Below are 26104 nucleotides of genomic sequence, written 5' to 3' on the forward strand. Positions count from 1 at the left end.
AGCAACATCTCCATGACAGCAATGGACCAACATTCAGGAACAGAAGGCACCAATACTTTCAGTATTTAAAGGCTTAGGCCCTTGTCTTGCAAATTTGAACCAGTAAACCACATCAGCATTTCACTTAGTGTCATAAACCCTGCAGGGACAAACTGAGACAGCAAACAGTATCTGCTGTGAACACTGTTCTTGTACTTCTGGTGCAGCCAGACTGGGGAACTTGCTATTGATCGGGCACTGAAAACTGCTTGCACAAGTCATCAAAAGGGAAGCTGTTTGGGCAGCTAAGAATATAGAGAGTAGGGAAGGTGCTCACTGCTTTCCAGCTTTAAACACCAGCTTCAGCAATTGCGAAGAGTGTGTCTGTTCAATAGGTGGATATGTTGAATATCAGTAGTGTGATGGAAAGTGATTGTTATATTGCTACAGATGGTGGCCTTCAAAACCAAACCAACAAAATGCTGAAAAAGAAACAAATTATACCTGTTAAAAAAAAAAAAAAACAAACCCAAAACCCAACCAGGAATAAATTAGATCTGAATGTCAGATGATCCTAGTTTTCATCTGCTGAACTTTTGTCACTAGGAAGTTTTGTTTGCTAATACTTTATTTTTTGGATACGCTTTCTCCCTCTGTCTCTTTAACACCTCTACATATTCTGAGATTAGGATTTTAACCTGATAGACACTGTAGAGATTCAAATTTGTCTGCTGTTTGCTATCATGCTTGTATTTCTGTATCTGCCTGTGTTTTTAACTGAAAATTTATCAGTTTCTGTGTTGTAAATCTCTCACGATATTTTGTTGTATTTCCCCCCCTCCCTTTAGAAAATGCAATTGTTGGAGAAAATCTCATCGGAGCATTTATAAAAGAGATTAAGGATGGTGATTTCCTGCTGTATTTGGACTCCAAGCAGTTCCTTGCAGATTCTTTTGTTGATTTTCCACGGGATGAAGAGTTTGATCTGTCTCCGAGTGTGCAGCTGGGATGTCGGAGCGGGTTTCGAAGAATATCATCTCCTGGGCAAGCAGTCCCAAATTCACAAGGATGTGGTATGTCTCCATTTAGCTTTCCCTTCTTTGATATTGTTAGGAGTTAGTATAAATCTAAAGTTAGAAAACCGTCAGTGAATTTGTGTTTATGGTCAATATGTGAAAGGTGTGTGAATGATAAATCTGGGGTGAGATGGGGATTAGCGCTTTGTTTACTGTTCAGTCCTTGCATTGAACCAGCAACTTGGAAATAGACATCATGGCACTGACATGTACACTAGGTTTTGCAAACGTTTTGGGGGATTTTTTTAGATCTGTCTGGTATGAGAGGGTCTTTTTGTAATGCACATGATCCTTAATAGAAGAATTCTTGGGTGACATGGTTCAGTGCGAGGTGTCCCTGCCCATGGCAGGGGGTTTGAAGCTAGATGATCTTAAGGTCTTTTCCAACCCTAACTATTCTATGATTCTATGATTTCGCAAAGATAATGTAACTGGTGCTTCAGATGATGATAAATTACCAGGAATAGAAACCTAGAGGCAGAAATGGCAAAAGCCCTGAGACTGTGAATACCTGGGCCAAGTCCAGCCAGCTCTGATGGAAGCTTTCTCGCTGTTGGCTATCACCCAGACTTGATTGCACTTCTGTCCTCTTTTTATCTTCTTTCCTTCTGTTTAGTTGGCTTCCCTGGAGCAGGCTGCCTTTCTGTCAACAACCTGCTTAGGGCTGACAAACCTACTTCTTTGATGGATCCCCATGGCTGTGCCTCACAGTCCTGTGTACCAGGTCATGCTGCCAAAGAGCCTTTGCTTTAACAGCCCTGCACTTGTTTCTGTCAACATCAACCCTCCTACAGCACAACCCTGATCATTCTTGTTAGATCATTCAGGTTAGTGTCAGTGAGTCTGTGTCTTATGTCGATTTGGGATGTATTCACTATGTCTAGCTTTTTTTCTTTGACCAGAGGAGGGTTGTACCACTTGTAGGTATAAGATCAACAGTAGCAGGTATTGGATACATTTTCCAATATGGGGAATATTTTCAGATGGGGAAACTTTAGCACAGTGTGGTTTAAGTTAGAGACCTTAAAGCAAATCAAAATACTTGAAAACAACTTTGCTCCCAGCTTGGTGTGGTAGTCTTCTTTAAGTTAGGAGAGCTTCCTAATGTCTGGTCAAGGTCTTCAAAGTAATCAAGTGCTGAATCAGTGCTGAACTGCTGCAGTTTCCAGCTTGGACTTTTAAGGGCGAGTTGGCCAGTTTCAGTTCATCTTCATGATCTGAAACACTTCAGAGTTTGGTTATTCCTGCTAAGAGTATGAATTCTGTAATGACTTGCAGTTACTTAAAAAGATGTACTGTTGCACTGAGTAAAGGTATCAGTAGTAAGTAGTCTTTCACTTAGAGCAGAAGAACTCACGAAGAATTGGACCTTTTTGACAAGTATTTCCTGCCAAGGATAAAGGCCTCTTTAGGAAGCAGTGAATTAATTCTGCTTAATTTCTTTTAGGAAGCAGTGAGTTAATTGAATTTGTGAGTTAGTTCATACATATTTGAGACAGCTAGCTGTAGTAAAAGTCACTCAGTGAAACAGACTTGTCATAGAGATGTGGAGACAGTTTGTGCTTGAGCTTTTGGCAGAGGTTTTGTATTCTAAGTTGTGATGGCATGCACACTACTGGACAGTGGTTTGTGGAGCAGGACTGCATATTTTATTCTAAACAGGGGATTTAGGAATTCTCTTTTTGCTTCCTTTAAGAGAGATATAAATTTATAAATAATATATATATCTTTATATGTTTTAATTTGCATTATGGATATATTTTGGTAATTTGTCCTGAGTCTCTACTAATAATAGGGACTAGTAGTAAGAAGTATCACCTTTGATTACAGAACTGGAGGAGTGGTATCCTTGTGCAGTCACTCCAGTGAGTTGGTCTTCAGCCTGAAATTTGCTACTCAGCGTGGTGTTCCCCTGGTACACAGAAACCTGAATCTAGTTAGAATTGAGACCAGGTTACACATTTCATGTGCAGGGATTAAATTTGGGGTTTAACGTTATTTTGATACTTTTAGTTTTTTTTATTTATTTTCCTATTTTAGGGATACAAATTTCAGCCCAGTGCTAATACTTAGCTCTGAGATTTTGGGTAAAAGCTGTTCTCTAGTTTCTTATATTGCTAAAATATATGAATGCTGAAGCTTGAAAGAAGTACAGTATGATGGTTTTTCTGACTTCTGGATTCAAACTTAACTTCTCTACAACTGTGTAACCTATGGCTGACACGATACGTGCCTCCAAGACTTATAGAGTCTAGAAAACAAGTGTTTGCCCCAACTTTTTTTGCTGTTCTTTGTGCCCTTTTGTTACTCTAATGTATGAGACAAAAGGCGATTATGCTTGCTTAAAATGTGATGAGAGACGCAGATGTTGCTTTCACATCATGACTAAAACTACAAAACAAGGAGAATGCTTAACAGCTTAATTTGTCCCCTTTTAATTTTTAATTGCTTAATGTTGCTCATCCTTTGCATTTTGTCTTTAGATGAGGCATGGTCTACTCATTTCATTTCAATTTCTCCTGTCATTCATTCGCAATGAGTATCATCCTTCTTGTGTGTGTTGGAAAATGTCTTTAAATACATCAGTCGCGCATAATGTGCTCAAGACAGGAGAATTCCGTCTGATCCGGGATTTCCTGAGTGTGTAATTGATTTTAGATATGTGTTATACCTAGAGTAATTGTCTTGAAATTTTCTTCCCAAGTACTTACCGTCTCACAGTTGTCTCATCCTAGACCTTCCCATTGGACCATTTATAGCAGATGAAGGAAGGTATGATCGGTTTTACACTAGTTATATAAAAACGATCAGAGTATTAGATCTTTTTATTCTATTATAATTTAGGTGCTTCTGTAAGTGAAATGAATTAGCATTCCAGTGTGTTGGCCAGAACAGGTATTCATCCTATGGGTTGTAGTGCAGATGGCCAATTTTCCATTACTGTTTCTCTCTCACATAAGCTTAATCTGCTGTTAAGATGTAAGGCAAAAACAGAAATGAAGTTTCTCACCTTGTCAAAGTCCCAAAATATACATTTGATAGTGTTTTGAAGGAGGTCTACATCTGGAAAACAGCTGTGAAATAACAAGTAAAGGTATTGTCCTGCAAATGTGTCTGTTACTCTTCTGCTGTAATATTCATTCGGATGATCTGGAAGGAAAGACTGTATTTCATGACCTTCCAGAAGACAAAGAGTTTTTATTTGTAATATGTATCAGGTCAGCTGGAAATATTGCTGCTGATTGTTCTGAAAATGGTGTGTATGTATATATATATACACACTAAGAATATCTCTTTGTTTTGTGTTTGGGTTGTCATGTGCACAGCTAGTGACTTTTAATCCAGCCATTACTGTTTAGTTTGGAAGTGCTTACTAAAAATCATTACCAGGAATTCTGAATGAAAATGTTACCATATGGTGGGTTTCTGCGTGATGTTTCTGGAGTTTCTGCTCCTGGGAGCCTTCCTTTTTTTGTCTATAGTGGCAGAAGTTACTCTGCCTGTAGCTTGTGTTTCTTTGTTTTCTTTCACAACTTACCCACAAAGCGCATTATCTTATTACAAATGCATTTGACAAATGGAGACCAGGCCTGGACTTGGCATTTCAGAATAGAAATTCTATCATTTCAGACAGGCTGAGAAAGTTGGGGCTGTTCAGCCTGGAGAAGAGAAGGCTGCGTGGAGACCTCATAGCAGCCTTCCAGTATCTGAAGGGGGCCTATAGGGATGCTGGGGAGGGACTCTTTGTCAGGGACTGTAGTGACAGGACAAGGGGTAATGGGTTTAAACTTAAACAGGGGAAGTTTAGATTGGATATAAGGAGGAAATTCTTTCCTGTTAGGGTGGTGAGGCACTGGAATGGGTTGCCCAGGGAAGTTGTGAGTGCTCCATCCCTGGCGGTGTTCAAGGCCAGGTTGGATGAAGCCTTGTGTGGGATGGTTTAGTGTGAGGTGTCCCTGCCCATGGCAGGGGGGTTGGAACTGGATGATCTTAAGGTCCTTTCCAACCCTAACTGTTCTATGATTCTATGATTTCCAAACAGTTTGATGTGTGCTAATTTGTGAACATTTTTAGAGTGAGAAAAAAAGGCCACAGTCTATATTCCAGTCACTGGTGAGTTTAATGAACATTTAAGGAGTGTTTAACTTTGTTAGATATAAATGTATTAAGATCTTGATGTATGAGATGCAGGCATGAGATACATATATATATATATATATATATATATATATATATATACACACATACACACCCCACACATCTGTGTGCAGATGCCTGAGCCGGTTGGATTCCAGAGAGTAATAAGGTGATTGTTCTCTTTGCAGTTGTTTGTCCTCCAGGCAGTCATTTCCAGAACGATGAATGCATTCCCTGCCCTCTTGGCTACTATCAGTATCAGACAGGACGTTCCTCCTGTATCAAGTGTCCTGTGGGTAAAACTACCAACTCCTATGGGGCAACCAGTGCTGATCGCTGTAAGTTGAACTCATTTTTTTCCCTTGTCCTTCGTATCCTGGCTTCAAATCACGAATGGATTTTTCCTTTTTTTCATCTCTAAGGTTAAAAAAATCCAAACATCCCCCCCCCCCCCAGTCCTCCCTCTGGGTATTTTTGGATGGATATGATCCCTTTTGGATACATTCAAAGACATTTTACAGACAGAACAAACAGTCTGGTGTTTTGACAAAAAATGCATGAGAAACGAGTGGTCATTCTCATCCAGGATGTTGTGGTTCCTTAAGATGTGTTCACTGTCCTCAGGAATGGTGTCTGGGTGTTTAATATCAGTGAGAAACATCTTATGTAGTTCATTAATTGTCATTTAAATGAACACTAAAGTAGTCTTTATGCAGCTCTTTCGCCTGCAAATACTAATACTTCTCACAAAGCAACTATTGATATGTACACTAAAGTTGGTACATTCAGTTTAAATTACTTATTTTTGTACACAGTTCCATAAAGAAAATCAGTTTTTAAGTCCAAGTAAAGTTTTGTCTTCAGAATTAGCTCACAAATAAAAATAAAAGTGAGTCATAAGAATGTGTTTCCTGGGAGTATCAGTGAGTATAGGGAGTTTCAGAGAGTATATATGCTTTGTTTTGTTTCAACCTATTTCTTCTCTGAGGTGGGATAAAAGATCAGGTTTATTGTAAGGCACACTGACATCAATCAGTTTTTACTTAAAGTTATCATTATTTCCATATGTGTTCCCTATGTAGATATTGGACTCCTGTGCTGGAGGTTTGCTCCAGTTTTCTTTATTGCAGGTGCCGGCAACTAAACCTGCCCCCTGCCTGGTTTTCACCTTACCTATGTACTGAGACTCAGTACTTGTTCTTTTCCAAAAGGCCATGTCCTATGCATGTAGCTTGCTACTTTCTTTCCCTGCTACTTTCTTTCCCTTTCTTTCCTTTCTTCCTTACGAAGTCTGAAGAGTTTAATGAATTAATTGATAAGATGGCTCTTCTACTGATGTTCATGAAATTGCCCAGATCCATTGAGGCATGCACTGAACAAACCTGTATGAAAATACAGTTCCTTCTCTGTACTTCTTTGCTTTACAGTACTTAGCATAAATGGAGATTTGATCCATGGCAGAGAACCCTAAAAATGTTTGGAATATGTATTGCAGTAACAACAAAGCAGTGCCATGTTTCAGAGCATGGAATAGCATGCAAATTATAGATTAATTTTCAATGAAGTCTCTGCTTTACTTAGAACTTTTTTGTCCTACAGCATTAAAACACTGTCCCACTGCATTGACAGGACCAGAGGCAATGGGCACAAACCAAACACACGAAGTTCCCTCTGGACATCGGGAAACACATTTTACTGAGGGTGACTGAGCACTGGCATAGGCTGCCCAGGGGTGTTGTGGAGTCTCCATCCTTAGAGATACTAAAAAGACATCTGAACATGGTCTTGGGCAATCGATTTTTAGGTGGCCCTGCTTGGACAGGGGGGTTGGACCAGGTGACTTCCCAAGGTCCCTTCCAACCAGACCCATTCTGTGAAACTCAGTGACAGCATTACCAAAGTACCTTGTTTTCTTTCCTTGTTTGCTTGTTACAGGCATCACGTACTGTCAAAGCAATGAGCAGAGGCTGCAGTGTGATGACGAGGGCCAATATAGACCTTCCCAGCAAGACCCTGACACTAAGAAATCCTTCTGTGTTGACAGCTTTGGAGCAGCACTGGGCTGGACTGAAACAGATGATCTCCTTACAGACTACCAGTGCCTAGGTAAGTGTCAGGAGAATATGCTGGGTATGCTTTGACCCCACATAAGTGAAACCTGATAATGAAGAGACTCATCAGTCCACAGCTTATGGGGGTTCACTTTCCTATAGTTATAGCCTCTCCTCCTTAATTTTGCATTTCTTGACTACATTGGGAAGTTATTTCCAGTAAGGGAAGAGAGAGAAGCAGCTTTCTTGCACTCTCTGATGGCTGACAGCTTTTGATGTATGCTGACCTCCTGCTTGCTGCTTGGAGACCTAAAAGAATAATGAAAAGACTAATGGGAAAGAAGCAGAATTATGAATTTCTGCTTGCATAAATACATATGTGTGTATATATATATATATGTGTGGGAATCGCCGGGAGACGAGCTCATCAGATGATGACCAACAAGTCTCGTTTATTGCTAAGCAGATGGATACTTATATACCTTGCTTGCATGTTTATAGTTTGGTTACAGAGAGATTATTGGCTTATAGCTTTTACATGTTACAAGATCATTGGTTTGTAGCTTCTACATTTTTGCAGCTACACCGTGCACCCCCCACCATCCTCCTTCTCATGCACTTATCACTTAGTGGCCTTGGCTGTGATTGGTCATAGTTTGTTGGTGTTTGCCGGTGTCCTTCATTTCCTCGTTATCTGGCGTGAGAGGTTTGCACCATGTTCTACACAGATGTCTTGTTTCAGCTCGTTGATGGGAACGTGACCTTTTGACCTTTTTCGACAAGCCAATCCTCCACACATATATATATATACAAATCACTCATCAGTGTGTTCACATGAAATAGACTGTGTTCGGCGATGTCCTCACAGCCATGGCCTAACATCACCCTCTGGGCTCCTGTTGTACAGTGAGCTTGGTGAACATATCCTTACAAACTTACTTCTGCTTGAAAACAGTTCTGAAAAGCCAGTTCTCAAGGATGCATGATTTGGAAAAGAAGTCATCCATCCAACAGCCCCTGACCTGCCTGCAGTAAGGTCTATTTACACTTCTCAGCTTTTGCCTTGCCAAAAATAGTTTTCCAGAAATTTTTATTACTCATCGTATCGTTGGTATTGAATTTAATGGAATATTCACTTTGGAAACTGAGGTCATGGTGTGCTCTGAATCAGACAATGTCTTATGACAAGTGCCATCAGTGGAAGGAGTGTGAAATGAAAGCTCTCCCTTGTGAGGAGATTGCAAAACTATCTTCAGTCACAACAGCTATGTTTTTCCTCTGAGCATACTCTAAGACAGATCATAGCTATGAACACGAGGTGTTGGCTTCTATTGCTCTCAATCATGGGATAGCTGGGATGTTTCACAGCAGCTTAATTATCCTGTTACTTATTTACCTTGAGCCCTTTTGTAAGAGCATTTCTGGCTCTGTCCAGGATGGAGAAGTTGCAGAATTCTGTGCTTATTTTGGGGGATCACACTGGAAGATTTCACTACAAATAAATACTTGTAGATGTTGATAATTCAGGGTTTGAAGTACACAACAAACAAGAAATCTGGTGGTTGCTTGTTTTAATGATTTCCAGGCTACTTTAATTTCTTTTTCTTTCTCTTCTAAAGATGATGTTGCATTTCTAGAAAGTGCTATATGAAGTGAAACTGATTATCTCTATTTTTACTTTTCCCCCATCCCTTCTATTTCCCTTAAATTGAATTAAACATGCAACAAGACAGCAGGGCCCGAAGACTGATCTTGCTTTGACAGCAGGCTGGTGATAAGACAGGGTTAATAAATAACCCAGCTGCTCTCTGGGCTTGAACTCTTCAGACAGAAGAATTCCCTTGTATGAATACACAGTAATAAGCTGTAACCACCCATGCTTATTTGTAGTGTTCTCTCCTGTTATATTTTAAGCCACACTTAACAGTTATTACAACAACAGGGATAGGATCTAGGGTTTTACTCCACTAATATGTGAGATGGAGAATTTCTGCTACGTGCTAAGCCTGTGAAATGGCTGAGTAGTTACATTAGCATTGAGAAGAGGGCGGCATGAACTAACAGCTTCATGAAAATGGGTTCTGATACAACATTTTTCTTATCACTTTTTTTTTTTTTTTTTTACAAAGGAGCTTTATGGATTCAGGGTTTTTACCTTTATAAGTTAAGAAACAAAATTTGAGAGTTTAAAAAGGCAGCTATTCTATCAGTTATGCAATGTTTTCTGTTTAATGCTTCATTGCACTTTCTCTCCTCTCCTTTTCTCCCATGTTATTGTAGAGAAAATGGAAGGGTGGGATGAAGCTGAAATCAGGGGAAAAAAACAGGCATCACTGCAAGCTGCAGATGTAGAAGGGATTTAGTTTTGTATGGAATTAAGCTAACTATTCTGGCGTTCTGTATTTCTAGGAAGGAAAAAACTTCCACCTCTGTTTACAACCATCACTCAGCCCTCGCCCCAGCTGGATTTTTGTGTGTGTGTAAAGAGTTTGGCTTGCCTTCATGCTTTTTCTGAGCAGAAATGAGGGTTTTATCAAAAGCACCTGTTGGCTCAGCCCTGACAACAGCGGACATTTGCTTCTGATTTAGTGCTGGCTGTTTTGCTGTAAGAGTACAAATGATTGTTTTGAGAGCTTATCTCTAACTTTTGTTTTGTGGCTTATCCAGACATTTCAGGGAGAGAGGCCTGGGACTGTCCTGCTGGAGCTGAGCTTCCAGTTCTTCCATGTGCAGACATCTCCCAAAGGCTGAGATCAGACAAGTGGTCCTGTCTCTAAGGTCTTTTAGGCCTATGCCAAGCACTGGCTAGCATTAAGCCAGAGGTTTGCTTTTAAGTGGGGCATTTAGAGAAGTCTGGTACCCACAGGGGTGATGCTAAGTCACCATGTTCTTTCCTTCTCCTTAATACTTTGTGCTCACTGAAGAACACTAGTATGTCAATATGTGGACATGCTGTACCAAACTCCCTTTGTATACAGGTAGTAGCAAACTTAGCATGTTAGTGGTGGTACCACTGTGTGTCCCTTCACCAGACTATAATGTTCTGTAGGGCACAGCCAGGGCCAAACCTTCTGCAGCTTAAACTGGATTTCTCTCCCCATTTAGTGACCTTTGGGGTTTGCATCTCTAGACCCCAGGAGCTTTTTCCAGTTTGTGGACTGTGTCAGACATCCTTACACTCATGTGCGGCGGGTGCAATTCAGAGAGAGCAGATAAAAGGGCTTGGTAAGCAAAGTGACAGTCTGGAGTTAAAGCTTGAATGAAGAAGCTAAAAAGGAGCATGTAGGACATACTGCCTTGGGTGGATCCCTGAGCCTGGAAGGTCAGTGGAGATCAGGGTGTTGTGCTCCTGTAAATAAGGGATAAGGCTCCAAGATTTCCTTTCTAACCGAGTTATATTGGAGCTGGCTCTTGTTTCAGTGGCTGTTGGTTCCCCTGTTGACTCAACAGTTGGTTCAGTGCCATGAATAGGTAATGCAGATGGCCAGTCTGCTGCTGGAAGAGAAGTCTCACTTGAATATAAACTCCCAGCCCACTCCTAGCTAACTGGCTTTTAAAAGATCTTGTGACACCTTTTCTTGCAAAACAGAAATGATATCCTCAGTCCACCTGTCTCCTGCCTTATCTGTGGAGTTATGGAGCGTCAATGAACAAACCTCCTTCCCTACGGAATTCTTCAATGTTTATTTCTACCTAGAGTCTTTGTCTCCCTGCAGCATGGGAATCTATAATAGTGCTTAGTTGGTTTTTTGGTGTTTTAACAGTGCTCAGAAAATTTGAGAGAGCTCCTGCCTCCAGGCTGGTTTATGGGTCAGAAGAAGCTCAAATACTTCAGTCTCGGTCATTTGGGAGAGACCTGCAAAATCCAGCTTTTCAGTGCATTTCAGGTGAGGAAAACTCTCAGAAAAACTGTGGAGACAACACTAGCCATCATGGAAAATAATAATCCTTTCATATGATGAGCTTATAGTTGAGTTCCTAGATGAAATTAACTCTATATTTTGCAGTTCAGCACCAGTTCACTGCCAGGTATTTACAACTTTTGGTGACCCTGCTTCTGGGAAGAGATTGGTCTCTCTTTCAGAAAGAAGTCTTCTGACTTTACATACCATTTCAGACAAGTCATCTGACTTTAAAGCCAGTTGGTACAGTTTGCAATACAGATGAGAGCTGAGATTCAGATCAGGAAACATTCATCAGACTTTTCAGATGTGCAGACAAAACATGGATTAGGTGTTCAGGACACATGAAAACCAAGCTTTCCCCTCTTCCCTAATTACCTGATTGGCACATAAAAGAGGAATAATCATCCTTGCTTATGTCACAAAGGTATTATAAGGAGTGCAGAGGTATTCCTTTGCAAAGCCTTACAGTGTAAATAGTATTTTACATCTGGACACATCATGTTTGCTGGTTTATATTGGTTCAAAGTAATCTAAAAGCAAGCAGAATCACTGCACTGCTTTCAGGGTGCTTTGAATCAGTCTCACCTTCTGCCTTCTAATGCTCAGACTGTGAAAAAAGGTAAGGGGGTTATGTTCAAAATAAAAACACCCTGGGAGAAATAACAAAGGTGGCAAAGTCAGTGGCTTTTGTTCACATACCGTGGTCTAGGTGGAGCAGTCATCTCTCATGCCAAGATGTGAATACACAGAATCATAGCATCATAGAATAGTTAGGGTTGGAAAGCACCTTAAGTTCATCTAGTTCCAACCCCCCTGCCATGGGCAGGGACACCTCACACTAAACCATGTCACCCAAGGCTCCATCCAACCTGGCCTTGAACACCGCCAGGGATGGAGCACTCACAACCTCCCTGGGCAACCGATTCCAGTGCCTCACCCCCCTAACAGTAAAGAATGTCCTCCTTATATCCAATCTAAACTTCCCCTGTTAAAGTTTTAACCCGTTACCCTTGTCCTGTCACTACAGTCCCTAATGAAGAGTCCCTCCCCAGCATGCCTATAGGCCCCCTTCAGATACTGGAAGGCTGCTATGAGGTTTCCATGCAAAAGGAACCCTTATATGCTACTAGAATGATTTTCCTGAACCAGATCATCTTTTACCTGTATACTGTAAAGTTTCTTGCTCCTTCCTCTGAAACTGAGCAAGACACCAAGCTGAGAGAGTCATGGGAATGAACTTAAGGAAGAAAAGACATCCCTTTGACAAGCACTGGTTCAGTGCACATAGCCTGTGTTTTCACTATAAGTTACATCCACTGTCAAATGACAGCAGTTCTACAAATACTGCTGGGGTGCTCACTGAAGGATAAGAGTTAATCTTTCCCTCTGCTTCCTAGAAGTCAGCTAGCTTAGCTTACATTTCTGTTATCATCTGATCATTTCTGATGGTATTTTGATCTATGCTGGTTGACTTTATTCTAAAGACATTTGGAAACCATTTCACCTCCTGTTCTAGGAGTAGAGTTGTGGGACCAAGTGATTGGTGAGTGTGTGAGGGCAGAAGGATCTTCAGCTACCCCTAAATCTGGAGTGGGGTGGCTGCTTGCTCCCTTACGCTGGCCAGGTGATTGCTGCAGAGGCAGCTGGCACAGTTGAATTCGATGTTTGCTTCCTTCCTATTACGCTGATACTGCCACAACCTGTTTGCCATGGGCTTACTGTATCAGGGAGATGTGATGTGCTGGCAGGCTGGTTCATGAGAGTCCTCCCTACCTCCCTCAAGCAAAGGTATCCAGCAGACACTAAATATTTGGATGAGTGGTTAGACCTAACTCAGCTGTTTGTATCATTAGGTGATGAACAGCTTTTCTCATTAACTTAATTGAAAAACCTAACTCTCTACTAAAATAGTTGAAAACTAAAGTTCATCTGGCTGATGAAATTCATGTGCTTGCAGTGCAATAGACATAAAATATAGGCAAATAGCAGTAAGCAGTGGAATTTGTAGCAGAAATTTTGCACATGAAATGCTAGGAAAACGGAGGTTTCTTTCCTATTTTTCAGGCTGTGAGATGGAAGGCGAGTGTGGTTTTGTGGCTGTAACTCCTGCTGGTACTGAAGTTCGCTGTGAATTATACAGTGCTGCTGAAGTCAACTTCAACTGCACAACCTTGGGATTGGTAAAAATGATATCTAAAAACATGTTTACCATAATACTGTACATTCAGTGTAAGTAGATGGCATTCCAGAAGAAAGGCAGGCTGTTACCTGAGCCCTTGGACATCACTCTTCACTGTGGCAGTAATAAATTCATAGAATTATAGAATCATAGAATCATAGAATACTTAGGGTTGGAAAGGACCTCAAGATCATCCAGTTCCAACCCCCTGCCATGGGCAGGGACACCTCACACTAAACCATCTCACCCAAGGCTTCATACAACCTGGCCTTGAACACTGCCAGGGATGGAGCACTCACAACCTCTCTGGGCAACCGATTCCAGTGCCTCACCACCCTAGCAGGAAAGAATTTCCTCCTTATATCCAATCTAAACTTCCACTGTTTAAGTTTAAATCCGTTACCCCTTGTCCTGTCATTACAGTCCCTAATGCAGAGTCCCTCCCCAGCATCCCTATAGGCTCCCTTCAGGTACTGGAAGGCTGCTATGAAGTCTCCATGCAGCCTTCTCTTCTCCAGGCTGAACAGCCCCAACTTCCTCAGTCTGTCTTCATACGGGAGGTGCTCCAGTCCCCTGGTCATCCTCACGGTCCTCCTCTGGACTTGTTCCAGCAGTTCCATGTCCTTTTTATGTTGAGGACACCAGAACTGCACACAATACTCCAGGTGAGGTCTCAGGAGAGCAGAGTAGAGGGGCAGGATCACCTCCTTCAACCTGCTGGTCACAGGTTTGATGCAGCCCAGGATACGGTTGGCTTTCTGCAAGATGGTAGAGAAGCTACACCCACATGTTTCCAGAAGTGACATCTGAATGCCTCAGTGTTTAGTTGAAACATCACACAACGCTTTTGCTCCTAAATCATGCTGAGCTTCTGCAGTCAGGAAAATAGGTTAACTTAAAAGGAGGGTTAATCTGAATAATCCAAACTAGAAGTATCCAAGTGGGTAATCAGGTCACCTGAAGAGTTCCTTGCTCTAGCCCAGGGTTTGAATTGCGGGCTCTTTAGCACTGTAACATCTTCCTATTCACTACTTTTAAACACATCAATGCAGTATTGAAGAGTCAAGATCTGAGTTTGAGAGAATGAAAAATGTCCATGCTTGGCCACATCTTTGTGCTGATTCCTCCTCCTGAGTTTCTGATTAAGGAAAATGTGTTTTAGGGAGAGGAAATCAATCAGGTTGTATTGATTGTGCATGCCTGTCTTCTGTCTCAGGTGCAAGGTGTTTTGGGGAGCCCTGCTGCCACTGGCATTAGTCGTCTCAGCTGTCTGCTTCATGTCAGGAATCCAGAGGGAGATGCAGTCATGGTCTATTTGAAGAGAGGTACCAGATACAAAACACTCATCTGATGTTAGACTGCTGTGCCCAAACTTGTAGTTACTTCTGTATAGGATCATGTCTAAACGTGGGGAGCATCTTTACTTCAGAAGACATAATACTTTTTCAGATCTTAACATTTAGTGATAGACCAGTCTGAAGGCAAGCCAAAAGTATCCCACATCCTCTTGGGCAGTTTTGACCTTTCTTTCCTGTTCTTTCTACCCAGGACAGGAATTTAACTCATCTGGACTCAAGACCTTTGAAAGGACCAGTTTTCAGAATGTGCTTTCTGGTGTGTATCGCTCCATGGTGCTCTCAGCAGCTAGTGCATCTCTGACTGATGCTCAGCTCTTCTGTCGGCAGACATGCAGCAGGGACTCTTGCTGTGACGGCTTCATCTTGAGTCAGAATGTGCTTGATGGAGGTATTGTCTAAGTGCAAAACAAAAAACTTCGCAGTGGAAAACCAACATTAGTTGAATACAACACAGTTTTGGATGCAGTGTGTTTTATATCATACCAGTATCAGCAGCTTGCCTCTACGTCAATGATGTTTTCTGGTGTAGGCAAAATTTGAGTAATACAAATGCATTGACATGGAGCAATAGAGATAAAGACCTGAGGTAGCAAGCTGCTCTTGGAGAGAAATGGACATTTTGAAAGGATAATTCTTTCTTTAAACATCTGCATCCAGATAATTCTGAAAACACCTCTTTCCTTATGTAGAGCAGCTCAATTGCAGGAAGGTTCTTTCCAGGTGATGGGACAGTTAAGATGGTGTCTACAGACCTTGTAGTGCAAATGTAAATCAGCTCCCTTTCTGGAGCAGGAAAAGAGGATTATGTTCTTGCATGCAGAAATGCTACGACCTCCTAAATCTGGATGTCTAGCTAGGAAAACAAGTGGGGGTGGGATAGACAGTCTGACAGTGGTGGGACTTAGGCAGAGCCCAGACTTCTGCCAGAAAATTTAAGCCCTTAATGTGCTTAAAAAAACAGCACCTGGTTTTTGTAGTTTCTTTTCATGGTCACATGGGATCGACTTTCCCTATAGAGGTGGATTTGCTATAGAAAAAGTGAATTTCTAGTTGAGATGTCTCAAGGTTTTAAAGACAGGCTCTTACAAATCCGGGCACGTGCTACTGGCTGCTATGTGGCAAGCACTTCTCCAGTTTGGAGTGGAAAAACTGATCCTGGAACTGAGGAAATGTTCTCTGTGGAAGCTGCCAAGCAAATGTTTCCAGAAAATTATTTTTTGTTTTGACATCTAATGGTTTGGTTTTGCTTTGTTTTTTCTTTCATCAAAATATTCCAGGTGATCTTGTAAAGCCCATTTCTCTGTAGATTTACCATGAAATTTTTGGGTTCTCCATACTCATGAGAGTAGAAGGGGGTGTGGAGAAGGTGAATGCTGTAACAACAGCTCTCTGTTTAGTTGGGATGACCTATTTGGATCAATACCAGAAGTAAATGAGTTACTTGGAGTAGCATTCCATTAAAAGAAAAAAAAAAGGGAAGAAAAAAGCAGCATATTCATAGAATTATGGAATGGTTGGGGTTGGATGGGACGTTAAAGCTCACCTGGTTTCTATCCCCCTGCCATGAGCAGGGACACCTTCCAATATATCAGGTTGCTCAAAGCCCGTCCAGCCTGGCCTTGAACACTGCCAGGGATGGGGCAGCCACAGCTTCTCTGGGTAACCTGTGCCAGCGCCTCAGCACCCTCACAGTAAAGAATTTCTTCCTAATACCTAATCTAAATCTCTTCTCTTTCGGTTTTAAACCATTCCCCCTTGTTCTATATGCTCTTGTAAAATGTCCCTCTGTATTCAATATCTTATGTACCCAGTCCATAAAAACAAACCAGTGAGAGCATTGTAACACTGTAGAAACGTGTGACAGCAAGTGCAGAGCAAGAAGCTGAGTATTGTCTGGAAGTCATGGTAACAGACTGATGCCAGAACACCTGGCTTTAAGCATGCTGGTCCCCCTGCCTCACATTGTGATGCTGGAGGAGACTCAGGCCTGTGCTGACTGAAATCAGGCACCAATCCAGGAAACCATCCAGGAAAAACAGAATTTCTTTCTTGGTTCAGAGCCTGAGATTGTGAGACCGCCAAAGGCTTGAATATGTCTCCATGGTGCTATAAAGTGCTGAGAACACTGTTAGGTATTATCAGATAATAGTAATATTTTATTAGGTGGTAATAGGGTGTGCTTGAAACCTGTGAAAAGCAGGCTTCAAAGTCTGGGTATGAATGGCTACCTTTAGTACTCTAATTTGAACATATGGCTCTGATTTTCATTTTAGTAGCAATACTAGAACTTACCTATCTCAGTGACACAGGATCAGTTGGCATTTAGAGAAAGTATTGGGATGCTCAGGTGAAAAGCTCTTTGTAGGTGCAAAGCATTATTGGAGTGATGCAACTGTCTCTCTGCCTGAATCTAGGTACCATTTTGTGTAGTTTGATGAGCTACCCAGATGTGCTGATCTGCAATGTGAATGGCTGGAGGCCAACACCAGCATCACTCATAGATCAGATATGTAAAGGTGTGACCTATGACGAAAGAGAGAAGACGTTTTCCTTCACCCTGGGAGGACAAAGGTTCAGTGGAAGTATGTCAATGAATTATCTTAATTTACATTTGAGGTTACTTCAATTTGATTTAAATTAAATTTAAAATGATTTACATTTCTTTAATTCTTGTGTAGCTCCTGCCTTTTTCACCAATCTGCTCTTGTACTTCAGTGCTTTTTTCTCAAGTAAATCCATATGTATACAATCATAAAAGAATAAGAACTCTCTAACTGGATGCATTGTTAGACAGATGGACCTCTCGCATTTTACTGTGTGAACATTAGTTAAAGTCAAGAATGTGTTTAGTATATCACTCTGTAATACTTCCAGTACTTATTTAGGGCAGATTCAAGCCAGTAGTCTGAAAGGAAGGTAAAGTCTGGAGCAAAGATAAAAAGAGAGATACCCACAGCTGCACATTAAAAACAGTGATGGATAATAGAATAAAGTTTTGGCATCCTGGACTCAGACTAGCACCAGGACATGCGGGACCTTTCTCCTTAGCATCTTGTATTGTAAATAAGGGGGTGCGTTGCCTAATGATGTGGTTTTGATGCAGTTTCTGAGCATTTCAATACTACCTGTTTAATTTGAGCAGCTATTTTAATAAACTTGTTTCTCTATTAGCTTCTAGGTTGGTAGAAGAAGCAGAAAGAAATTTTACAACCTTTCAGCAAGTTTACCTGTGGAAAGGTGAGATATCTCATAGAACTTGTTACTAAAAGCTTGTGATGAACTGTAGGCAGCGGCAGATGTGTGATCTACAATGAAAGTGTCCTTCTCAGTTTATTTTGTATTGTCCAAATTGAAACACTACTCAGAAGTCTTTTCTGGTGGGGGTGGGTGTAATCTGGAGTAATTCTGGGACTGTAGTTTCAGAATATTTGGGTAAATTCTTGTGTCTGAGAATGTACTTTCTAACTTTTAATACCTGTGAAAATTGTATCATGGAGACATTTCTCCATCACTTTCCAGGTACCATAATCATTTGGCACTTTGTTATGTAGCTATATAGGTTATTTTTATTAGCATGATAACCCTGTATGTGTTATTTTTGCAAGTTTACATTCTGAATGTCACAGCATACATAGCAGGACCTGCCAAATGATTTGTGATGCTGCTTTAAAAATGCACACAACCTCCAGAGCACTGATGCTGAATGCATAGTGATTGTGGATATCGCATTTGCTTTCACCCTCTAAACAGCATGCATTGATTTAGGTTTTCCCCAGAGTTATATGGAGCTGGTTTTAATCATATTTGATTCAACAGTTGGTGGAACTATCTAAGGAGTTTATCTAAATGGTGCATGTTAAATTTTGGGAACTAAGGATGATATAGTTTTAATGGAAGAAATATAAAGGGAATTACTATGCTCTTTAATTCATGTTTCATTCCAGGCTCTGATATGCTCACCCGGACTGAAACCTCTGCATGCAATACTACTGCTTTGAAGACGGACAACGATCTGGTGTTATCAGGTATTACAGTAAGGCTAGACAGAGAAAACAGCAGAAGATATCAGAGTCTAACCAGAAAAAAATCATTTATTGCCATATGTGTATCATATGATATTGGTAGTGTGAAGTCCAGAGGTTTTCTGTTAGGTACTGGTTTTCTTTTAGATAGAAAGTCCAATAAAGTTTTGAGAAACATGTTCAAAATGCAAGACTTCTGCTCTATGATTTTTATCTTCCTAGGACAGGCTGGAAATGAAAGTGTTTAAATGTTCTATGAAAGCTTGTTCTTTCAGACTTACCAAACTGTAAAGACTCAGGAAATGCTATTTGCTTGAATAAAAATCTCACATAAACCTAGGAATCAAATCCTTACCTTACTTGACAATGACAGTAAATATGATGCTTAGAGAATCTCAGGATGAAACTACAATCAATCAATCACAACTGTTTCTTCCATGCATTACGGAAGTGAGGGGCCTGTGAAGTTCTCTAGTTCCTTCATTATTCCAGGGCTGGTGCTTCATTACACTAAGTCATGTAAATAGCCAAAATAATTTGTATTAATTTACTAGAGAGGTCCTTTAGCCCTATAGTGCTAAGAGAAAGAGAGTAGTGGAGCCTATTGAGAGCACTTTGGTTCACCTATAATGAACTGCAGTCTTTACTGAGCAGTATTAATTAATACCTGAGAATTCATTGCATGTAAAATCCTAACATGAAGTGAATTGCTGGGTTTGCTTATGTATTTGAAAGGAAGCTAAACTAAAATGCCCGTTTTCCTAGTGGCACTCCTGTACAATTAGTGGTATTTTAAAGTCTAGACTTAAAAAAATGAGAGAAAACGGCACTTGATGCATTGGGTGAAATTCTCTTGCATTTACATTACAAGGCGTGAGTGCATCCCTCGGTGTTCTCCCTTTACCTTGCTGCAGCTGGCGATATCATTAGACATGAAACTATGCAAAGAATGCAGTTTCTTGCTCCATCCCGTATTCTCAGCCATGACACAAACTGTTTCAAGAGAAACTGAAGATTGAAGTGAAGTCTTGAGAGGCAACAGGACTTAAGAGTTGCCTTTTAAAAAAAATATGGGTGCATCAAGGAAAATGCCTGCAGAGCTTTTATTACTTGAATATTATCCTTAAAGCACAAGTTTTGTATTTTCTGATAGCAAATCCACAGCTACTATGCACTCCCAGCATGTCATTAGGTTCTTCAGCATTTCAGCCGCAATCATCAGTATGTCTTTACTTTCCTATTTTCATTTTCTTCTAGCTGTTTCACTGCATCTAAGATTAAATACCAGAGTCCCTCACAATATTAGAATAACTAGCAATGATACCTGCTGATAGCATTTGATACGTAAAAAGGTGTTTATGAAGAAATTTGATCAGTAAAGAAAGCTCATTTCTTTCAATACTGGATCCTTATTTAAAGGGATCAATTTGAAAGCAGCCTAAAATAGCTGTATGTTTCAGAAAGGGCTCAGGAGATGTAAAGCATTGCATACAAGACTGAAGATCACAGGGAGGTGACAGAAAGGGTTATTTAATGTGGTCTTTGAGAGCATAGAATCATAGAATCATAGAATGGTTAGGGTTGGAAAGGACCTCAAGATCATCCAGTTCCAACCCTCCTGCCATGGGCAGGGACACCTCACACTAAACCATCCCACACAAGGCTTCATCCAACCTGGCCTTGAACACTGCCAGGGATGGAGCATTCACAACCTCCCTGGGCAACCGATTCCAGTGTCTCACCACCCTAACAGGAAAGAATTTCCTCCTTATATCCAATCTAAACTTCCCCTGTTTAAGTTTGAACCCGTTACCCCTTGTCCTGTCACTACAGTCACTGACGAAGAGTCCCTCCCCAGCATCCCTATAGGCTCCCTTCAGGTACTGGAAGGCTGCTATGAGGTCCCCACGCAGCCTTCTCTTCTCCAGGCTGAACAGCCCCAACTTCCTCAGCCTATCTTCATACGGGAGGTGCTCCAGTCCCCTGATCATCCTCGTGGCCTCCTCTGGACTTGTTCCAACAGTTCCATGTCCTTTTTATGTTGAGGACACCAGAACTGCACACAATGCTCCAGGTGAGGTCTCACAAGAGCAGAGTAGAGGGGCAGGATCACTTCTTTTGACCTGCTGGTCACGCTCCTTTTGATGCAGCCCAGGATACGGTTGGCTTTCTGGGCTGCGAGCGCACACTGCCAGCCCATGTTCATTTTCTCATCGACCAACACCCCCAAGTCCTTCTCTGCAGGGCCGCTCTGAATCTCTTCTTTGCCCAGTCTGTAGCTGTGCCTGGGATTGCTCCGACCCAGATGTAGGACCTTGCACTTGTCATGGTAAACATAACAGCATAAACTAGGAGAAATAAGGTTATATGACTGAAATAGGTATTAAGCTTTTTAAGAAAACTTTTAACAGAGAGGAGTAAAAGCTTCTCAAGAGAAAACAGGAAAACTGCTGTATTATGGATTACTAAAACTAGATTCATTAAGGTACTGTAAACATTCTGAGACATTGTACTTCACTGTTATGTTGATGTGTTGCATGACAGAGTAGAGAGAACCTTCTTACTTCTAGGGACTGAGATTTTCCTCTAGATTTTAGGTGGTGAAAGTAGCCTGACAATGCTATGTTGTGCAGTCAGGATGCATTGCCTACACAAGCTTCAGTAACTGTGGGTGGACAGTTCTGTTATTAAAAGCAGCCTTTGGGGTATGCTAACCCTACAAAATGGTCACAACTGTTTTACTGTGAAAGGTAGAATTTTATATGTAAATAAAATTAATTTATTCCAGATCATAGTCAAGTTTTTTGTGGGTTTAAGCAGTTTGTTTGTTTGAATCTCAGATTCCACAAAGGATCTTTTCTACCGAATGGACAGCAGCCAAATACAAAGTGGCCAGAAGTATTCTCTCCCTTACCAGCAGTACTGGGTCTTCAGGCAGAAGTACTCAATAGAGGAAGTTGTGCTTTGGTGTCTCACAAGTAAGACATTGGAGACTGTTATTCTGTAGGAAATAATTAACTAAAATCTTTGAATGGGTGTTATGACAAGGATAAATTATGGACTTTGAGATTTTTGAGGGGAAAATCCAGAAAACTTTCATGGAAGTTGCTAATGGGGCCACCGGTTTGTTCCCCACAATCTATCTGATGTGGTAGAAAGGGTACCTGCCATTCATCATCAGGGTATCCCTGTTATGGGCATGAGAAGTTGAAGATACAATTTAGGCAATACTCTGCTGTTCTTGGAATGTACCCCTCAAAATAGACAGATAATGTAGTGGTAAAAAAAGAAAGTAAAATAAACTTTGTGGTTAATGATAAAGTATATTTGGATTTGATAAATGGAGAAGAGTTTCTAGCTCTGACTACCAGGAAGGCAGAACCAAGCATACTAAACAGTGCACTGGCATCGCTGTAAGACATCAGTAGAGCTATGCCTTTATAAAATGAAGAACTGACATATATTTACAGAAGCAATTGTCAGAGTAATTGAGAAATGGGTTTTATGGCTTTGTTTCTTTTCTGAAGGTGCAATATTACCCTGGGACAAACTTCAATGCAAATCACTACAGGCAAATGGCTTGAACAATTGAATCTAAAAGTTATTTATGTTTTTGTGTAATGTATGAACACTTCAGAAATATCTTTTGCAAAAGCTTCCTAAGACATTGTAGACTTTATTGTCCTTTGTGTTCTTTAAAGTAAGAGACACATGGCTGATGCAGAGTTCTTTTATTATTAAACAGTTCATATGTCAGGTTTACTGAAGAGAAAACAAGATAGATCTTTATGGATCACAAAGTGAATGACACCAATGCACTAATGTAAAGCTTGTCACAACTGGGGAATGTATCTTTCCAAATAGTTGTGGTGTAGCTCCTTTTCTGTGCTCTGCAGGCAATCCTTCAGTGTCACCAGGAGCAGTCTGTCCCTGTTTCCCTCAGTGTCACCAGAATCTGTCCCTGTTTCCCTGACACTGTAATAGAATAATATGGAAATTCTTTTAGTTGTTTGCTGATGGGCAGCTTTAAGTGCGCTGAAGACATGAAGAGGTATAGAGAGGTGAAGAGCCGTTTGTGACTCTTGGTGCCTTTGCTTCCTAGGATGTGCACAAGAGGATGAGTTTTGTCGAATGGCAGATATTCAGAATGCTGCAGACACATATGTTGTGTGTACCCTCTATCCAGAGGCACAGATTTGTGATGACAGCATTGATCAAATACCAGAAAACTGTCGAACCGTGCTACCCTGGCAACCACAGACATTGTATCGTAAAATAGGCAAGTTTGGGGATTTGGATGTATGATGTGTGCTCTAACCCTGGTAATGCAAGCTAGTGTTTTGGTTCTTGATTCTCAGATCAAAAGTCTGTCTGTATGAATGAATCCTGGGGCGTGATGGTGGAAGGGGAGATCAGGCTGTCCTGGACATGGGTTTTCATTTTCAGTTCAGTTCCATTCTCCACCTCAGGTATTCCCAATTCAGAAAGGCCAAGGGTAGCTCAGAAAATCTGTATACCAGGTCTTAGATCTTTTTATAATGTGGCTGAAGTGGGAATGTCATTGGGATGTCACAAATCCCATTTTCTACCATTAAGTAGTAGATAGGCAATGCAAAAACTGAGAGTCCTTGATTGTAATTTCGTAAATTATTTTGCTGAATCCAGAGTTATGGACATGTGGATTTTAACCTCTGCTCTTTGAATGCTTGGGAAGTTCAATGATTTTTCTCATAGGGCTTGTGTGAGGAAGCTGAGCAAATAAGACTGTTACCACTGTACAGGAACATATCCTTTGTAAAGGTCCATTGAACTACATTATTAAATCATGTCTTTTCAGGGATCCCAAAGTGCAACACAAGTTGATTATCACATTGCTGTGATAACATAATATTATCCTTTAATCAATCAAGACCATTGTAGCACAGAAACATAAACTTTACCCTTAACCATGTTATTACTTAACCAGTATATGGAAATTACGAGATTAAGCTGATTTTCCCCTTTTCCTTTTTCCTTCCAGTCACTCTAAAAAGTTCTGTGAAGAGCTTCTACACACGCATACCATTCCGGAAAGCAATGGGGATCTCAGTGAGGAATATGACTGATATGAGCAGAAAAGCTGTTTCAGATGGGTAGGATGATGCTGGTTTTGCTGGAAGTTTAACTGTGCCTGGAATACCAAGGCCCTGTTAAGCAGATAAAGGGCATCAGACATGTTGATCCAAGAACAGCATTATTTGAGAATATTTAATAAAGAAAAAATAGCATATGAGTTAAGGGAAATTTGTAATTGAGTTATAAATAGTAATGTATATAATTAGTGCTTATATATATGTGAATTATTACTTATCCTGCTATTAAATTGCTGGTTGGTCAATTAAATCTCTTGGCAATAATGCACCAATTTTAATAGTTGATATTTTTAGGGCAGATACCAAAATAATAAACTAAATTATTAGATGTTGTCTGACAGATGTCAAACATATGTTTGACAAGGGTCAAACGTAACTTCATCTACAAATGGAAAATGTGTGGAAGTGTCTGCGCAGTATGGAACATATAAGAGCTGTGAACAGTCCTAGTCTGAAAGGCATCTCTGCAGGTTCTCAGTGTCTCTCCCCTATGCAATATCCAGTCTTCACTTCTCTGTAACAGAGACAGATTATTAATGGTAGTGAGAATAACTATGTTTATCTTTTCCCAGCTTCTTTGATTGTGAGCGTTGGTGTGATGCTGACCCCTGTTGCACAGGATTTGGCTTTTTTAATGACTCGCAGCTATCAGGTATTTTTTCACTATTTTCATTTCTTAAAATCATTTTAGTGTCTCTTTATTATTCCCAACTTCACTATTCTTTTGCTGTGAAAGGCACTTTAAAAGCCTTTCCAGATCTTATGCAACTCTCTTTAGTACATTTTTGAGTAACCATAACCATTTCTAGGAGTTCAGTCCGATGACACACTCCACATCTCAGAAATTATTGAGGAAAGTTCATGGGAATAAGTCGTTGAGGCTGCAGTTTCAACAGCATGAAATTCCAAACTGATAATTCCAACTTCTTACTTATCAACTTCTCTTCCAAAATGTTGATTGACTTTTTTTTGGTGATTTTTTAAATGTGTGATTTTTTAAAGCCTAAGTAATTTAGAAACCTAAATATTGCTGAAATTAAATGCGTGTTAAGCACATAATGTCCATGGATACTTTGGAGCAGCTTAGCTTTTTGGCTTTCTTGGATGTCCGAACTTCTCGGCTCCCAGATTTTAGTCTTTATTGAAGGAGATTGGTTGCGGATAAAAGTTTCCTGTCTCTTCCTTAGTATTTTAGCTACTTAAGACATCTCAAGTAGGATTTTGATCAGTCTGAGGAAATCAGAACTTTAAAAGTATGCGTGGCTTGAAAGCTATTAGAAAGTCAAACAAACATATTTACTCACCTGGGATGGCTAACTTACAGGATGTCTTCACCCTATGCACCCTCAGCAGAGAGATGTATAGACACAACTATGGGGTCATAAAGAGCTTTGGTTAACTGAATCCTGTTCTGGAGGTAATTTTCTTTTCCTCCACTTGGTGTAAAGGAAGTGATTTGTTTAAAAGAAAGACTTTAGCAGGTGTTTAAAATTGGATGCTACCTAGGTCAAAATCAATGAAATAGTTTTTAATGTTTTATTCCAAATTTAGATTTAGACCACTAAAATAGCTAACTTTGGTTTTGGAAATGTCAAGTGCTAATCATAGAATCAATCATAGAACCATAGAATGGTTTGGGTTGGAAAGGACCTTAAGATCATCCAGTTCCAATCCTCCCACCATGGGCAGGGACACCTCTCACTACTCTCTCTGAGGCTATTAGTATGTGCTGGTTTTACAATTCCTTTGGGAATTTTGAACACTTTCAGAAATACATACTTTTAATTCCCTATTTTGTTGAGCAGACATTATTTTCACTTAGTCAAAAACGTGTAGCTTGGAAAATTAATCCAGTGCAGTTTAGATTGGAATTACTGCCCAAATCAAGAATAGTTGACAGTTTTCACATGTCTGTAGAATAGTGTGAAATTTGAAGTCTTAACTGAATATGACTTTAAGTTTCTTTAAATAGTTCTAAAATAAATTAAGCATTTTCAAGCACAAAACATGCAAAAGATGACACCTCTTAGTTTATTTGATTAATATGTTTAATCTGTGTCATGTCAGCCATCAAGGCCTGGCATTCACATAGTCAAGGGAACTTTCAGTGGTGATTTTAACACGAGCTAGTATAAATCTTCAATGAAATGTGCTTCGAGCCCTCCATTTTTTCAGGTATAGAAAGATTTACTAAGGTCTTTGAAAGGCAGAATTGTTATCTTGATGTAAGCAGGGGCTGTGTTCCAACATACATGCAGATTTTTA

The 26104-nt window shown here is 40.4% G+C and overlaps 1 protein-coding gene across 1 annotated transcript in view; it reads left to right on the plus strand.

Moving 5' to 3' along the window:
- TG (thyroglobulin) overlaps positions 1 to 26104 on the plus strand; it is a 153076-nt gene that overhangs the window by 35603 nt on the left and 91369 nt on the right. Inside the window, exons 20-33 of the mRNA XM_065668978.1 lie at positions 828 to 1052; positions 5381 to 5530; positions 7128 to 7298; positions 11008 to 11130; positions 13213 to 13328; positions 14544 to 14652; positions 14876 to 15073; positions 17100 to 17267; positions 17857 to 17922; positions 18630 to 18710; positions 21548 to 21685; positions 22810 to 22986; positions 23728 to 23839; positions 24412 to 24491. Of these exons, the coding sequence (XP_065525050.1) occupies positions 828 to 1052; positions 5381 to 5530; positions 7128 to 7298; positions 11008 to 11130; positions 13213 to 13328; positions 14544 to 14652; positions 14876 to 15073; positions 17100 to 17267; positions 17857 to 17922; positions 18630 to 18710; positions 21548 to 21685; positions 22810 to 22986; positions 23728 to 23839; positions 24412 to 24491 (1914 nt within the window). The remainder of the gene's footprint in view (positions 1 to 827; positions 1053 to 5380; positions 5531 to 7127; positions 7299 to 11007; positions 11131 to 13212; positions 13329 to 14543; positions 14653 to 14875; positions 15074 to 17099; positions 17268 to 17856; positions 17923 to 18629; positions 18711 to 21547; positions 21686 to 22809; positions 22987 to 23727; positions 23840 to 24411; positions 24492 to 26104) is intronic.

This window comes from Lathamus discolor, chromosome 2 (genome assembly GCF_037157495.1).
Source record: "Lathamus discolor isolate bLatDis1 chromosome 2, bLatDis1.hap1, whole genome shotgun sequence".
NCBI classification, from domain to species: domain Eukaryota; kingdom Metazoa; phylum Chordata; class Aves; order Psittaciformes; family Psittacidae; genus Lathamus; species Lathamus discolor.